At 36.6% G+C, this 16,722-nt stretch overlaps 1 protein-coding gene across 3 annotated transcripts in view; it reads right to left on the bottom strand.

Annotated features, from left to right (window-relative positions):
* The window catches only part of ap2b1.S (adaptor related protein complex 2 subunit beta 1 S homeolog), a 41,204-nt gene that overhangs the window by 14,808 nt on the left and 9,674 nt on the right, over positions 1-16,722 (bottom strand). For 2 of the 3 annotated variants that reach the window (XM_041584094.1, XM_041584095.1), the window contains exons 6-15: positions 13,902-14,092; positions 12,970-13,191; positions 11,119-11,239; positions 10,896-10,991; positions 9,814-9,929; positions 9,271-9,436; positions 6,713-6,811; positions 4,929-5,188; positions 2,342-2,534; positions 827-847 (exon numbers count right to left, since the gene is read on the bottom strand). In XM_041584094.1, the coding sequence (XP_041440028.1) occupies positions 827-847; positions 2,342-2,534; positions 4,929-5,188; positions 6,713-6,811; positions 9,271-9,436; positions 9,814-9,929; positions 10,896-10,991; positions 11,119-11,239; positions 12,970-13,191; positions 13,902-14,092 (1,485 nt within the window). The remainder of the gene's footprint in view (positions 1-826; positions 848-2,341; positions 2,535-4,928; positions 5,189-6,712; positions 6,812-9,270; positions 9,437-9,813; positions 9,930-10,895; positions 10,992-11,118; positions 11,240-12,969; positions 13,192-13,901; positions 14,093-16,722) is intronic. The other variant, XM_018249623.2, reaches the window with a different exon arrangement.

Raw genomic sequence — 16,722 nt, 5'->3', positions numbered from 1 at the left:
ATATAAACATCCAGTTCAGAGTAAAGCACGCAACATAATTCTCTCTTCACTATATATATATATATATATATATATATATATATATATATATATATATATATATATATATATATATATATATATATATATATATATATATATATATATATATATATTTTGAAGAGAGAATATTATATATATATATATATATATATATATATATATATATACACACACACACACACACACACACACACAAACATATATAAAAACTGGAAAACGATATGACTAAATTTTTGTAAATAAGCACTTATAAAATGAACATGATTTCACAGCTATTTTTAAGCCAAGAATTGATAGCTGCATTAAAGCTATAATAAACTTAGCTAATGATAGATTTCAAAGCAGCTAGGAAGGACCCATCATTAGAGAAACACATAGGGTACAGTTTGGAAAGTCAGAATGAAAAGTACTCTTCTTAACTGGTCTCATTATAACACTTAATAGTCAGCAGGGAAAAAACTAGGACTAAAGGGAGCACTATATGGAACTCTGTAATGAACATTCGATGTAAAAAGTAAATGGCATGTGTGGATCTAGCACTTTGAAGGTAACAAAGGAAAAAGGGCTGAGCCACAGTGCCCAACTGACAGGAACTGAACAAAAGGAAGGAATTTGTTCTCATTCACAAAGTGAAACTGGATGTTTATAAACCAAATGTTCATATCTAGATGTTAATGACCATGCAAGAAGGCCACCTGATGAGAAGAACAGTGGCTCGGTAATGAAGGGGGAAGTAAAGGATAACTTGAGTCAATCACAAAACTACTGAGTGAGAACCAGTTACCCATTGCGTATCCTCTCCCATCTGCAGTGGTAGGCGGGACGCAGGAGGAAAGAAGCAAAGAGGTTACTGTCAGAGACAGCTCAACTATATAAAGCAGAAGTCAGTGCCCATAACAGCAATTCTAACCTGACAATTACCAACTGCAAACAAGTAGTTGCTGTGCTCATCAAATCAGCGGGAGTGCTGCTTATAGTGTTTGGGTGAGAACAGGATGTTCCAGGCATGAAAAAAGCAAAAATGTCTTATGACATAGCAGGTTACAAAAATCATTGTTTAACTTCTTCAGCCTTGGAGAACCCCTGTGGGGTCAAACTACAAAGCATTCTACCTCTTATATCATATGTGTAAAGAACCATGCAGCGAAAGGGAGAATGATCTTGCTGGGAAGGTTATTTTAAGCAGTGTGCAAGAATCTTTTGTAAAATGGCAAAATACCCATCTGCCTGCTTTCTCTATTATGTTTCTGACTAATAAAAAAAATACAAGGCCATCCAACTGCATACAAATTATGATGACTACAAAGTGTCCCTGGAGGCCTTGGGGTTGATTAATAAGGTCAACCAATGAGAACTTGAGTAAAATTGCACATATATAAAACTGAGAAAGACTGGTTTAATTGAATAGAAGCAATATAATCTTGACAGCAGGGAAAAGGTTATTCTTCAATAAGTAGGGTGTCCTTTGGCAGCAACCTGAAGATAAACCCTCATATGTAATTAAAGGCACATTCTTGTCCAAATGCAGCAACCCAGAGCAACAAATAAGATATTTGCTTTAAAATAGGTGACCAGTAAATGCTTCCTGCTGAAATTGGCAAAAAAAGGTATAAAAAGCTGTGTAACATAAATGACTATATAAAGGTGTGTTTTATTTAAAATCATGCGAACACCAGATTTATTATTTTACACAGCTTTAGGCCTTTGTAAATAAGTTATGACGGAAGTTGCTCAAAGTAAAAGTACAAAATGATGCCATTTTTTAAGATGTTTTTTACACCACATAATAAATCGGCCCCTATGTGTGTTATATTACAGAACCCAAATAGACAAATCAAATGAAGTGGAAAGGGATCAGAAAATAATAGTCTTTCTTGCATCCTCAGTTCTCAGTCTAATGGTGGCCATACATGCTACAATTACAATCTTTCCCATGACCATTGGTCGGCAAAAGATCTTTTGTCCACTCTACTAACGTTAAGAGCTGAATCGTCAGCTATGAAGGTAAAAACAAAAATAATTGTTTAGCTCTATCTGATGATTCAGCATTAACGATACGATGTTGGGCTACCTTCAAGGTGTCCAATCATAATTTTCAGTCCTGCCCGATCAACGATATTGGTCATCGTCTCCCACCACACATACACCAATTATCGTACAAAAGATCTTTGTACGATAATATCTGTGTGTAGCACCTTAAGGTTTGACCAATTAAAAACACAAAAGGCATTCTTTTATCAAGTCTCCACCCAGCAAAAGTTCATATTGTGATAGTGGTTCAGCAATTACATTTACTTACCAAACTATCCAGACCCCCACCTAGGAGGTCCACTGCTCCCATCTGCATTGTGGACACCTGTGGCACATTTCCTGGAGGGCCCAGATCGAGATTAAGAAGATCTCCAAGGAGGTCACCTTGTGATGGAATAACCTGGGTTTGTTCGATTCCAGCAGACGGAGTGGGACCAACAGGGCTGTCTCCAGTATCAATGCTAGGTACAGAATATATCATTTTATGGAAATATCAATTAAGCCGATACATAAACAGGACATCATAAAATGACATTATGACAGCTCCATAATGCTCTGTAGTAAAAAGTGATTTGGGTGGGAATAAATAGAGCAATTAAATTCTACCTATCCCATCTAGGATAGTAAAACCTGGCACTGGTTTAAAAGAAAATTATAAATGCATTTAAAAAGCAAGTAATTTTTTACTAGTCAAATGATAATTAAATAATAATGTAGGTGTCCACTCAGTCTCCATTTTGGTTATAGATAGGCTTCAGTGTGAATGTACCATGTGCTGTTCACAGAAAAAAAATGCACTGGTGGCTTATACAATTTAACCAGCTGAAAGTGACCTAATCATATGATAGTGCTGTCAAATATGGACACCATAAGACTTCTGATTATATCAAAGTGCTGACATATTGCTCTTCTAAGCAGCTTAGCTTGAAGAGCAGTTTTTCTTCTTTATATACATTACCAGCGTCAATGAACAACCACTAGGTATCTAAAAGTATGAGGTATCTAAGCTAAGCATTTACAGTAAATCCTTGATTCTAAGTACCCCGATTTAACGTTTTCCATGGTTCTGCCTGTAAATAGTCAATTCCAATAAGCCTGCACCTCATCCAGTCCTGTACCAATCACTTATTGCTTTAGGTTGTGCATGCGAGTGGCACATGCTTAGCCCTTGTTATTAAAGCAGTAAATATTATATTTAAAAGTAAAACTGACTGCTGTGCATATATTCTTTCAGAAGAAGAAAAAGTCTCTTTAATATAATTCCCTTGATTTTACATTTTCCCGGATTTTAAATAATTTTTTCCTGGTCACCTGAAAAATGTATTGAAACTAAAGAGATTTTTGACAAAATGCAAACTCCTTCTGCATCCAATTTAGCTTTTCTTCTCCAAAGAAAAGCTACTATATACCAAGGAGTTAAAACATCTCTGAAAACACAAGGGGATAGCCCAGGGTCAGTTTTCATATATTACAATGCCACTACAGATGACATTTCTTCATCTTAAAAACAAACCTATATTAAGTCACCTGGAAAAAGCAGTGTTTCACATTTCAAAACACTCTTGGCTTAATAAATGTGATTCATTATTTCAAAGTCCATTTACCAAAGGCATAAACAACAGCATTATGGGATTAAGGAATGCAGTCTGTGATGGAAGAATCAAAATTTGTAAAAGCAGGAGCAAATTCTGAATGATCAACATCCAACTGATAAAAAAAGCCAATGCCAACTGGAAGGTAAAAAACAGCCACTCATATACCAGTATTTTTCTCACTCTTTATCATCATCATTGTGATAAGAATGCAATGATAAAATGTGAGAGGTTCCCTTTGTATGTGTAATGGATTATGAGTAATTAAATGTATAATCATTATTTTAGTGCATTCAATGCCTTATATAAATGTAACTTGCTATCTTTCCCTACAGAACTTTTTTTTTGCTTTTATGCCATGATCCTTTTTTATCTCTTAAGTCTGCCATATTTAATCAGGTCTAGCTCTTAAACATGAGGGCATTTTGGGTTTATTTGATTATTCAAAGTCAAATTAAACACCTCCACATGTCAGTAGCAGTCAATGGCTAACAACAGGTTTAGCTGGCAATTAACCTAAGATGGCCATAGATAATATAATTATCTACCTCACAAGGACCAAACATAGAGTAGCATACATTTTTCCTATTTGACCTGTTTAGCTGAAGAAATAAACTGCAGATTTTTCTTGATTAAAACAATAGGCAAAAAATATGTTCAGCACAAGCCGCATTTCTTAAACTTATGTTGAACAGTGAGGTATGTTGGCCCTTTAATTGTAGCAACTGCTTTAATAATAATCACAAATAAAATAGTTAATAATGCCAAAAAAATGCAAATACATTATTAATCAAAACTATTTTTTTTTAACAGTATGTTATGTGAAAATGCCCTTTAAGAAGCTTAGTGGAATGTCATAATTTACAGGGGAACATTACGACAATTTAATATAAGCTTCATCCCACTGAAATAAAAAATATAAATCGATGACATTGCTGTACCATATCTGAAATAATCAAGTTACTCTACACTACTCTCCTCTCGGCATATGTCTGTTTTCATTTTCTCTTCATGTAGGATCTGATTGTCAGATTTTGATTGACAGTTAGATTTAATATATCTTTTGTTGGGGAGAGAGGCATGTAGAAAGATTTCTGGCGAGGCTTACATTAAGTTTTTAAGTTCACACAAGTTTTTTTTAACGGAAAGCAGGCAAATTAAATTGCTTTAACTAGTTAAATCAAAAGACATAGGTGTTGCAAAAACCTACAAAAATGGTGTTGAAAGACCTGCATATTAATATACTTGACAGATTATGCTCACCTTCCATGCTGGATTGGAAGGTGCTTGCGATGCACTCCATGACTCCCTTCCACAAAGGCGTTAGGTGGCTTGTGGTAGACAGAAGCCAGTGAGCCAATATGGCAAATTAATTCATCCAACAGAGTGGGTTCAATCAAGTCTGTCTCTTCAGAAATCAGTGGCTTCTCCGAGAGCACCACTTCTTTGGCAGTTACTGGATCAGTAGAGAGCAGTCGCCAGTAAATATAGCCTCTATCTCTCAGGTCTGGATTATCGGAATCCTGTAAGATTGGAAGAAACTACTGAACACAAAATGTAATATATCAAATCTTTGCCAACCCATTCCCCAACATAATTTTTTAATGTATAAATTATAGTCTTTTCAGGGAGCTAGCACTAAACATTGGAAATGTTTTTTTTCATAAACAATAATGAAACCACACCTCTAGCACTGCTTCATGCTGCTAAATAGCTAAGCTTAGATAATTTGCTTTGTTGCAAGTGGAAGGTGTCTACCAAGGCACGCAATATGGCAGCTCACATTCACATAAATAAATATTGATATGCAGAAGAACTTTCAGTGCATACAAATCACCCATTTTTTCATAACTAAAAATTTGCCTTAAAGAAGGCACTACTAATGCAGAAACTAGAAAAGTATGTTCCTTAACGTGTCGGTGTCTAGCCCAATTGCAACAGCCTTATTCTATGTTTTGCTACTGAAACACATTAAGAATTGTTGAAGATCGTTGATACTGCTGCAAAAAAAACAAGTTCTAGGAAAAGACAAATACTATCAAGAATTTGCTAAACACAGGGGGGCAGGGTTAATCCGTAGCCTGGGCTGTAACCCATAGCAAAACCAATTATCAGTTGAACAATGAAAGCAAACATTTGATTGGTTGCCATGGGTTATTGCCAAGTTGCAAATTCACCCAGTTTGATAAATGAGACTTGATTTGATTTCAGAACTGAAAGGAGATCTTGAGGAGTGGTCAAAATAATTTATACCATGGTTTTGAAAAATACACGCTGACCTTCTCTCCAAACATTTTATTTTTAAGCAGGACACTCCCAATACAAATGCCTTACAAGATACTAGATAATTTACAAAACACATTTTTAACAGCCCTACAATGTTTAGCCATCCATTGGCGGGAGGGTTAGGCCTTCCTCATCTCGAAATGAACTGCAATACAGCTCAACTAGCATAGTTGGAAAAATTTGCATGCTCAACCCACTGAAATTAGCAGGCCAGCTTTGAACAAATGTTTGGACAAATATGCAACCCTCCTATAAGTTTAACCTTTGGTTACCTCTTTTTGAAAAAGTCAACATCTCAGTCGAAGAGTTTAGTCAAAGTTAATTTGGTGGGCTATACAGAAAAAAACACTGTTACAAATCAAAAGAAGACAAAACTAAAGATTTGTATTTAAGATCAACACTGTAAAACTTGACTATTGTCAGCATCAGTTGGTTTCTGTAGATAGACAATATTATACAATTATCAAGAAATATGTATTATTAAATTCAGCAGTCTTTACAGCTGTACAGTTTCTAACTGCCTGGTCTCAACAGGACACATCTCTATTCTGGCATACCCATGGAAAGGTTTGCCAGAAGCAAGCTGGGCTAAATGTAATGGATTAACAAATGTGCACTTGGAATGCACTGGTGGTTGAATTCTCTTAAGAACTGAGACTAGAGAGCCTATTGTAAGCATTTCCAAGCCAGCATCAAGCAGTAATGAGTGCAATTAAAGGTTAACAGCTGTTTCCTGTTTTAGAATATTAACCAATCAATACCTGTGTAGCCAGGCTGAGAACCTGCTGAACCAGCTCTTGGGTTTCTGATGGCTTCTTCAGAAAGAGTTTGACAATAGCAGTAAGTAGGGTGAGTTGAACCTAAACCAAGAAGGAAAAAGTATAAATGAGAATAAATGAGTACAGTTTTTGAAAATCTATAGATGAAATATAACAGTGCATCATATACATCATATGTCAGCAAAACAATTCTACAAGAACCTTGCTTTATCCTCAGTGGCATTAACTTGCAAATACTGGAACAGGCTTGTGTTGATAACTGGCTGCAGATGGGTGTTTGATTACTATCGGGGGAATGTAATTAAAGTCGCAAAGCGCAAAACAATTCGCGCCGATAAGATTAGAAAGCCACATCTCGCAATGTAAAATTGTTCCTTAAACTGTTATTGCATTGCGAATTGTAATTGCGCATTGCGAATTGTAATTGCGCACTCTAAGAAGTGCTTGAAGGTGTCGTAATCTTTTGGAGCAAACATAACGACTTTTTCAGTAAGAAGTTTTATTACATTGACTGCGCATTGTCGCAAACTATAAAATTCGCAAACGGTCTTCCACTGTCGGAAGCGGTCGCTAAACAGTTTCCGCGCTCGCAAAAGCTATATTAAATTTGCGCAAAGCAAAATTTGTTCGCGCAAAGGCTATTGCATTGCAAATAGTTTTTCCGTTAGTGACTTATATTACATTCCGCCCTATGTTTATATAGTGGGTAACCATCCCCCTTCCAGTGTAATTCAAACCCTATTATAAGTACAATTTAGCACCCAATCCAAATTTTTTTCACATCAAACTAATATGAACTGTCTTGTATCCTTCAAAGGCACAACACATTACAGAGTTCAAAATTGTAAGAGCTGCATTAAATTGCCTCTGCATAGTATTTTACCGCTTCATAAATCACAACTTAATTTCCATGACTGCTGGAACAACTATGTCAATTGTGATCTAATGATAAAGCAGAAAGGGCTCACTAATGAATCTCTGTTACGATGTGCTCCACTAACTTACAATTACTCCAACAACACACCAAAATGTTTGTACAAAATCTAATCTACAACAATTTTATTATTGTGTATTACATTTGGAAGACAAAGAATCATTTAATAAAACGTATTCTGATAACTCCAGCATTGATCATAAACTGTCTTTTTGCTTAAGGCACACATGGCATTTTGTCTGCTTTTGTTTTTAAGATGATTCAGCCCCATCTGTGTGAGCATGGCCAGGAATGGAATCTGCACACAGAGAGCAGGCTTCAGACACAATACTCACACGAGCATTTGCTTGCTGAAATCTTCACTGCAGGAAGATTCCAGTCCTGTTAATATACACGCATACAGGGCAGAGGATAATAAACAGTGGGTATATCCACACCTAGGCAGTAACCCAATGCAAACAATCAGATGGTTCCTTTAATCACTCATTGGTTGCTATAGGTTACTGTCCAGGTACACATTTTCCCAGTGGTTTTTATAAATGGGCCTCACACACACAGTATGCTGTATTTTATGCAATGGGCACATATTCATGCATGTTGAACTATTGAACACACAATTACCATTTATTTCCATTACAAAAAATATGACATGCTTAAAGGAGAAGGAAAAGCTAAAATGAAGTAAGTTTTATGAGAAAGGTCTATATAAATACACCAGTAAACCCTCAAAATAATGCTGCTCTGAACCCTCTGTCAAAAGAAACACCACATTCCTTTCCTTTTATTGTGTACACATGGGCTTCTGTATCAGACTTCCTGTTTTCAGCATAAACCTCCAGGGAAGGGCTTGAGCATGCTCAGTTTGCTCCTGGAGCCTGATTTACATAAATTGTGTTGAATTCACTACATATTAATGGAGTTGGGAGTTAGGGAAATGTTCCATTGTTAAAACTGCAATGGCACATGGAAAGATAAATCACCCGGACTAAATTACAGCTCCCAGCATGCTTTAACCTTGACAACATGGTAAAGTATTATGGGATTTATAGTCAAGCAACAACCTAAAGGTACTTTTACAAAGTTTGTTGCTAAACCGAACTGGACTAAGGAGCAACGGAGACAAAGATCATTAGGTTCAGTAATTCACAAAAGCCAACAATTTCTCACTTTTTTACTGATCCAATAAACTTAAAGTAATACAAACAAACAAATAATAAGGGCATGGCAAACTCTGCCTTATGTGAATACATAACCTACTAAATTTTGGGGGCATTTTCTCAAATGTGCATATGCCAAGTGGGGTTTGAGAATTTTCTTGTGGAGGATTTGGTGAACCCAAAGATTATGAATTCCCATTTAAAAAAAAACAAAAAAAAACTGGCTTGTCTGCAGCAAAAAAAATGCATCACAAAAGGACAATGTATAGCAAGAGAATACATTTTTAACTTTGATTTGATAAAAATACAATGGTGATTCTAAGATATAAGTTAAAATTGTCTTGCATCTCCAGCATTACCCTCCATAGAAGTGGCTTCAACCTTGGAAAAAGCACCTTTGGTTCACAGTTTGGCCACTGATGCTGTTAATGGCAAGCCAAAAAATGTACCTGTGTACTCTCATCATGAAATCCCTCCAAGAAGCTTTCCAGTAATTCATCAGCATTGTCAATGCGTTCGGCATATTCGCCAACAATCCAGATCATGGCACCACGGGCGTCTGGTTCATCCAAAGAATCCAGATTTTCACACAGTGTGGCAATTATGCTCTCATACCTGGCATAACACAGTGAAAGATGGGAAAAATACCAGAAAAGGTTATTTTTTTAAATATTAAAAGAGTAAAAATTGAAGTCTGTAAAAAGGGAAACCCTTAAGGCAACCCTCCAGCATCCATATAATGACATTTCATCACTGCACACTTTTAGGAGCACAAGTAATGTATCTAGTAGGTAATATCATTTGGTGTTATGAAATTCATTAGATAATACTGATGGCCAAACTTTCTGTCACGCAAAATCCCTGTAGGTGGTATGAATACAGTGTAAGCAATAAATACAGACGTATATTGACCATGTTCATAAATATCTGTAAGGAGGATCTGCATTTGTTAGAAAGCAAGCGATATTTTACAAGATGGAGAGGACACATACTTGTTGGGATACTTGCGGAAGATGTCTCTGATGACAACTATAGCTTCTTGAACCACATAGTTAACCTTGGTCTGGATGAGGTCCAGGAGGGTGCTCACACAGCGCTCTGCAGATTGCTAATTTTCCAGAAACACAAAAAACAAAGGCACTGATTTTTTTGCTGACCACAATCCTAAATCGATACAGACACATTGTTATAAAAATCATAGGAACGCGTCAGTATGAAGTAAATGCTGCACCCGTAATCATTTCCCTGAAAAGCCCCCCTCAAAGCTGCCACCAGCCCCACAAACCTGTGTGCTGCTGACCCGCTGAAACTACTAAAAGATCTTCCAGGTTGCTTCAGTGACGCAGGGCTGGAGCGATCCTTCCATAGGCTGAATTCCTGTTTTCATTCACAATCAGCCTATGGAAGTATTGCTCCACCCCCAGCCCAGCGCCACTGAAACTGCTCAGAAGGTATTTTAGCAGTGTTGGAGGGTCGGGTGAATGCAGGTTTGCGGGGGTTGGGGGTGGCTTTGCGGAGGGCTTTGAGGCGAACGATTATGGTGCAGCATTTACTTGATACTTTACTAGGATTTTTATAGGAACGTGCCAGTATCACTTTAATACACTAAACACGTTTTTGCATTGACAGGTTTTTATTCACATTTTTTCATATCTGAAAACTGAAATATTAATACAGTAATAGAATTGCATTGCATCCATGTATCTTACCTTTTACTGCATGTGTGTGCATAAATTATTGTATGCGATGATTTAGATGGAGAAAGTGCGAAACATACACCATAAAAATAAGAAGCCTTATGAATATTTATGCTTTTTAGTATTACCTAAACAAATATACATATACTTTCTGGTACCCTACAGAAAGGGGTGTTCCTGGTTTGATTTGCATTTGTTGTTGAAAGTGAAATATAATAAAGTCTAGGAAAGTTGTTTTAGTAGAAAATGCCACCCTGGGCAAAATAATGGCACTGGGAATGTGATGCATAACATTTTGAGCCACTACTATATAAATAAGTATTCCCTAAAGACTTCAAAAAACATAAGCTAATCCATTCTTACTAAAATGATCTTACCTCAACTTTAATGGCACAGCGACCAATGGCACGGACAGCTTTTCTAACAAAATCAACATCCACCTCTGTGGCATATTCTTTAAGCTCAGCCAAGACCTACAAAAAGAAACAAATTGTTAGATACTGTGTCAAACTCTAGGTTTTAAAAACCCTATACTTTAAAGAAAGGCTAGCAGGTGCAAAAATCCCATTTTATAAAAATCATGAAGCAAAATCTACTGACCTGAGCAATGTTAGCCTGTGATGCCAGGCGAATCATTATATCCAGTTTTTCCAATTTGACATAAATAGGGTCATTGTACTTTACAAAGAAAACTTTAATTTCTTGTTTAAGAATTTCAGGTCTGTAGAAAGAGGCAGTGTACATGGTTAGCCAAAACCTAGCTTATATTTACATATACAATGTAGTAAAAGTAAAAAAAAGGGTACTGTGGGGCCCCCATGGGTCTGGTTTGTGGTCATGATTATGTACTGTTCTGTGCAACTCAAAGCAGGTAAAAAGATGTTGTGTGAATTACAAGGACTGGGACTCTAGAATGGATGTGGAGTCATTTGACTCTCCATGGGTTTTAAATGTTCCTGCATCCATCTGCATGGGTCTCTAGTCGGTACTCAGGTTTTTTTCCACACTCCAGATATATTAGGTTAAAGTGGACCTGTCATCCAGACACAAAAATCTGTATAATAAAAGTCCTTTTCAAATTAAACATGAAATCCAATTTCTATTTTTTATTAAAGCATTCATAGCTGTTGTAAGCTCATTTAAAATTTCAGCTATCAATTAAATATCGTCTGCCCCTCCTCTATGCCTTAGGCATAGAGGAGGGCCGGCGATTATTTCACTTTCCATTTTCAGCACTTCCATTTTCAGCTCTCCCCAAATTCCCCCTGTTCTAGAAACCATTTAATTGTGTAACCAGGGCATGGGGATGGACATCAGGTCCCCCATCTGGTGCACAAACCAGATTTTGAGATAATGCAAGGCTTGCCTTAATAACAATGTCCACAAAATGGCTCCTGCCTGCTTGCTATAATTCTGAATTCACAGACCGAAGGAAACAAGATTCAAATAATTTATATTGTATAATTAAAGTTCATATTGCTTGACTAATGTGATAAAATAGGATTTTGAATAATATTTTTGGGTGACGGGTCCCCTTTAACTGACTCATGATAAAAACTGATCCTAGCATGTGTGTTGTGTAAATGAAATAGGAAACTTAGATTGTAAGCTTCGCTAAGACAGGGACTGATCTGGACATTGGATAATCTCTGTAAAATATGAGCAAAATGTGGACAAAGGATGTTAAACAAATAAGATTGCACAACTGTGTTCATGAAAATTGGGTGGCATACACGCTTTTGACTAGCTTAGCATTGGGTGCACTTTCCCCAATGTCATTGCTGCTGCTCTTGATGTAAAATATGAAATGGATCACTACCTATGACTTTTTTTGCACAATTGTTCAGCCAAATAAAGCATTTTGATCAATATTGGTCAAAAGTATACCTTTGGTTATTGGTATGTAGTATGAGAAAAAATATCTTTCAAGAACATAGTTTTTTCCATAAAATATACTATGTTTAGCTTTAATTAGGATTTTTAATTTTTTCAGACTACAGCTAAATTAACCATACAACATTGCATTGCTTTATTAGCCAATGTCATACTGTTTTCCATTTTGCTAATGACATAAGGCTGAGCATGCAGGCCTATGCTTTGCAATCATTTTCAAGGCCACTTGATAAAGCTACTTCAAGAACTTGATAAAGCAAGTCATCTATCATAAAAGTGAATCCATATGTTGTTTATACAACTGACAGTCTTGACTAATTTTATCCTTGATCTTTATAGATTTACTGCATTGTTTCCGGTTTATACTTTACTGAAATAATATCTAAATGGCTTAGTCATTATTGACATTCTTCATTTGCTAAACAATTATTGGCAGTTTTAAATATGCATATTTATTCATTGTTCAACGTGTGAGCAACTTCTAATCCGGCTATACTTTACCACGAAAATATGTTTAAAAAAAAAATGAAGTAGAAAGAGCATTACTCTATAATTTACCTTTTCTGCACAATAAGGTTGATGTTACGAAGTGCTACATACTGCACTTCAGGCTCCCCAGAGAGCAAGGTGACCAGAGGAGGAGCCAGTTTCTTCAACAGCATGGTATAGTAATCAGAGTCTTTAGGCAGTAACTCTAGGAATTTCATCAAGACTTTAACAGCAGACAGCACCACAGCAGAATTGGCATGGGAAAGCCGAGGAGTGACACGTTCACAAATACTGCATAAACAACGGTAAAAAGGAACTTAAAAATTGCAAATAAGGCTGCAAATATAGATGCAATATTTTGTTTAAATTGAATGACACATGTAAGCAATAAACTATGGAATTAGTAAAGATGCACGTGGCCTTTAAACCCAAGATCAATGGAAGGTTGCAATTTGTCAGGTACAGGCTTAGTAATTTTAAACACTAACCTAAGACATCAGTCAATAAAACAAAAAAGTATCTGTTGCCAATAGCCATTTGTTTTAAAAAAAAAATAAAAATAAATGTCTAGGGTGTTCTAATGATTACTGTGTGATTTTGACCGTTGGTGTAGGTCAATAAATGTGTGCAGACCTACTCCATTTTAAATATATAGCATTTTTTTAATTCTTCATAGGAAAAAAGAGAATAGCCATATCTGAGCTGGAAAACAAATTGCATTGATATTTTTGAACATATTATCAAGAGTTCATAGAGCTATTTGAGAACAAATAAACAAACTAGCAATGAGCATGAAAATCTGTCACTGAAATTCTAGCAATTTTCCAACTCTGACTAAATAAACTGTATTGTATTTTACAAAATCAAAGGAAATTGCAGTGTTACTTGAGAGACAGTGCCATAGATACAATTATTGGTGCACAATCAGTTACAATAGGCTGCAAAAACACTTTCCAAATGTATTTATATGATGTGGGGGTTGCTATGGTGGTGATACGTACCTCTGCGCCTCCCTCTCATCCTTGGGATTATAATTTGATAGACAGTCCAAGATAAAGATCTGCCCCCACTCAGTGCATTCATTTAGAGCAGTCAGCAGTTTGTTGATGTTCTGAGGATTCAGATCCAACAGATTGCTGTTTGGGTGCGACTCGCTTATCTCTGACAGAGCAGCTACTGCATTGGCTACCACCTGACAACAAGAAAGAAAAAAAGAACCATAAGAATGATTTCAATTTATATTTACAAAAGTGACATTAATCAGTGACTTTAAGGACATAATATCTCTCTCTAGAACATTTTCAGAAAAAAAGAAGGAACTCACATAAACAGTCCTATACATGCATTAGTGAGAATAATTTGGGAGTCTGCCAACAGCCCCCGAATTAGGTCCCTCCCTGTTGGAGATGTAATTGCACCATTTGTGAAGCTTTGTTGATATGTTGTCTGCAAACAGCCCCTGTGGGGATTTGAAATGGTCTCCTACACCTATAAGCCTGTTTTGAAAGTATGGGTGGGTTAAAGCAATTTGCAGTTCTGGCTTCTTGTGTTGAATGCATTATTCACTGTATTAACTTGCTTAAGCAATATAACCTCCAAAGCTCAGATGAATGGATGCTTATAATTGGAAGAGTCTGAAGTCATTATCAAGGTGATTAAGAGTAGTTATTGGTGAACTGGGCCAAAACACACATCAACCAGTATACCTGCTGGTAGGTCAGGTTGGGGCCAAGAAATTTTCCACCAGATACAGGTTCTAATGGGTGATTGGCCAAAATGTAGGTGTCCTCCCTGTTGGTGATATACTCACACCATTTGTGATGCTATTGGAAGTATCAACACCACGTTAGACTTCGAGAGAGGAGTGTTTAGTTCTAAAAGTATATTTGTACATTCACTTAGGCGTGCAGTCAAACATATATGGATAATTGGTCTGTGAAATAACTGTTAAAAACTAGTTCAACATAATCTGAAAAGTGGTTCCTGACTGAAGAAAGTGTAAAGTATCGGGACTAGTATTCCCTGTATCGGGACTAGTATTCCCTGTATCGGGACTAGTATTCCCTGTATCGGGACTAGTATTCCCTGTATCGGGACTAGTATTCCCAGTATAAGCGAGGATAGACCCTGATTTGAAAGTGTAAAGTATGTTACTGCAATGCTCTAAATATATTTTCAAGTGTAATCAAACAACTCAGACATTTACAACTGGGCAAGGATCATAAGCAGCAGATCATGCTAACGCAAGCCTTGCTCAAGAATTATTTGTAGGATTTTTTATCTGTACTCTAGCAGCCATTTCCAACTCACTTGTCTTTATCTGGAAGTAGCTTTGAATCACTGCTGCCAGTACCTGTTTGATTATACTGAGTAGATAAAGTTTTACAGCAAACATCCTCAATGTGAATGGTTCAGAAACTAAGTGATTTGAGAAGCACTGTTATGGAAATGACACTTACTGAAAAATTTGAGAAAATTAATATGTGCACAGCAAATGATCATTTTAATTAAGATTGCAAATAAGCCAAAGGCCCATAAAAGTTATTAATGTATCTATAAAATGCTCCCAAATTCTAAGTCTAGCCAGGCGATATCTCTAAAAGCAGAAGGGAGATTGAATGGGTGTTTTAAAAGAGGAAATTAGGTCCATTGCCTCTGTTACAGTTCATTCTTTGCAGCATAACAAATGTAAAGGAGTTATAACTCATCAAATCAACCACCGAGTCTTAGATCTGTATGCTTCAATCAAGAATAACATACCGGATCAATCCCTTCAAGCTTCAAATACTAATTTGGGCAGAACATTCTCTGTGTGCTGCTTTGTACGCCGTATTTCTCAAAGGGAACAAGGGAAATGCAAAGTGTTCACACTCTGTCTAATCAAGAAAAGACAGAGCAGACAAAAGTCAGAGGCGTTTATTTCAGCAAACCACCAAGGAATTGCAACAATTGTCATTATCAAGACTGTAATCTAAACTTGTGCTCAGTTACAAAAGATTATAGAGATGGGAACCAAGTGGGCATTGCACCAACAACTTCATTTAAAATCATTCTCCATTCATCAGATGCTGGTTCTGACTGTACACTACAGGAGACTGGAATGAGAAGCAAGGATTGGTAAGGAAAGCCGAGACAGCAGCATGAATAAGAGTCGGCCCTCAGACTGCTTTGTTACTGTCAGAGGGTAATTGGGAAATTAACTGAGTGTGTAACACAGCTAATGAGGTGTAATAAGCTTCTGATTAATAGGAATCTTCCACTTACCAACCTGTTAAGAGATTATCATTAGAAGTGTTGGTAGGGGTGTACAGATAAGGGAGGAGGTCGAAAATAAAAAAAAAAAAAAAGGTCTTGAGCCAAGTGTTGAACTTCATCACAAACTCAAGCACTACCGCCTTAAAGAATATTAACTTAATTTTACAAAGCAAGAGGGTGTAGACAAAAAAAATCACTTGTGTTTTTGAATAGGAGTTTTACGGTGGTGGTACACGAGGCTACTGGGGGAGATTAGTCGCACGGTGGGATGGCACTCGGATCACTTGTGCTTAACACTAAACACATGACTGACCATACACATAGATGACCAAATGCTATTGTTAGTTTCGCACAAGCCAATGGCCAGAACAGCTGGATTTAATTTTCTGATCTCTAAACAGTTTCAGTGTCAGTATAAAAAAAAACATAGTTTTGAGGACTGGTAAGTCTCCCTGTACAACAAACACTCTGTTTGCTCTTCCCACTGAATGAATAAATTGCTTGCTTAAAGTCATCAAAAAGTCATATATAGATTACATTAAAATAGTTGTCTCACTGTTTCTACAC

Source organism: Xenopus laevis, chromosome 2S, assembly GCF_017654675.1.
Source record: "Xenopus laevis strain J_2021 chromosome 2S, Xenopus_laevis_v10.1, whole genome shotgun sequence".
Taxonomy (NCBI): domain Eukaryota; kingdom Metazoa; phylum Chordata; class Amphibia; order Anura; family Pipidae; genus Xenopus; species Xenopus laevis.
This window is presented reverse-complemented; position numbering and strand designations above follow the sequence as displayed.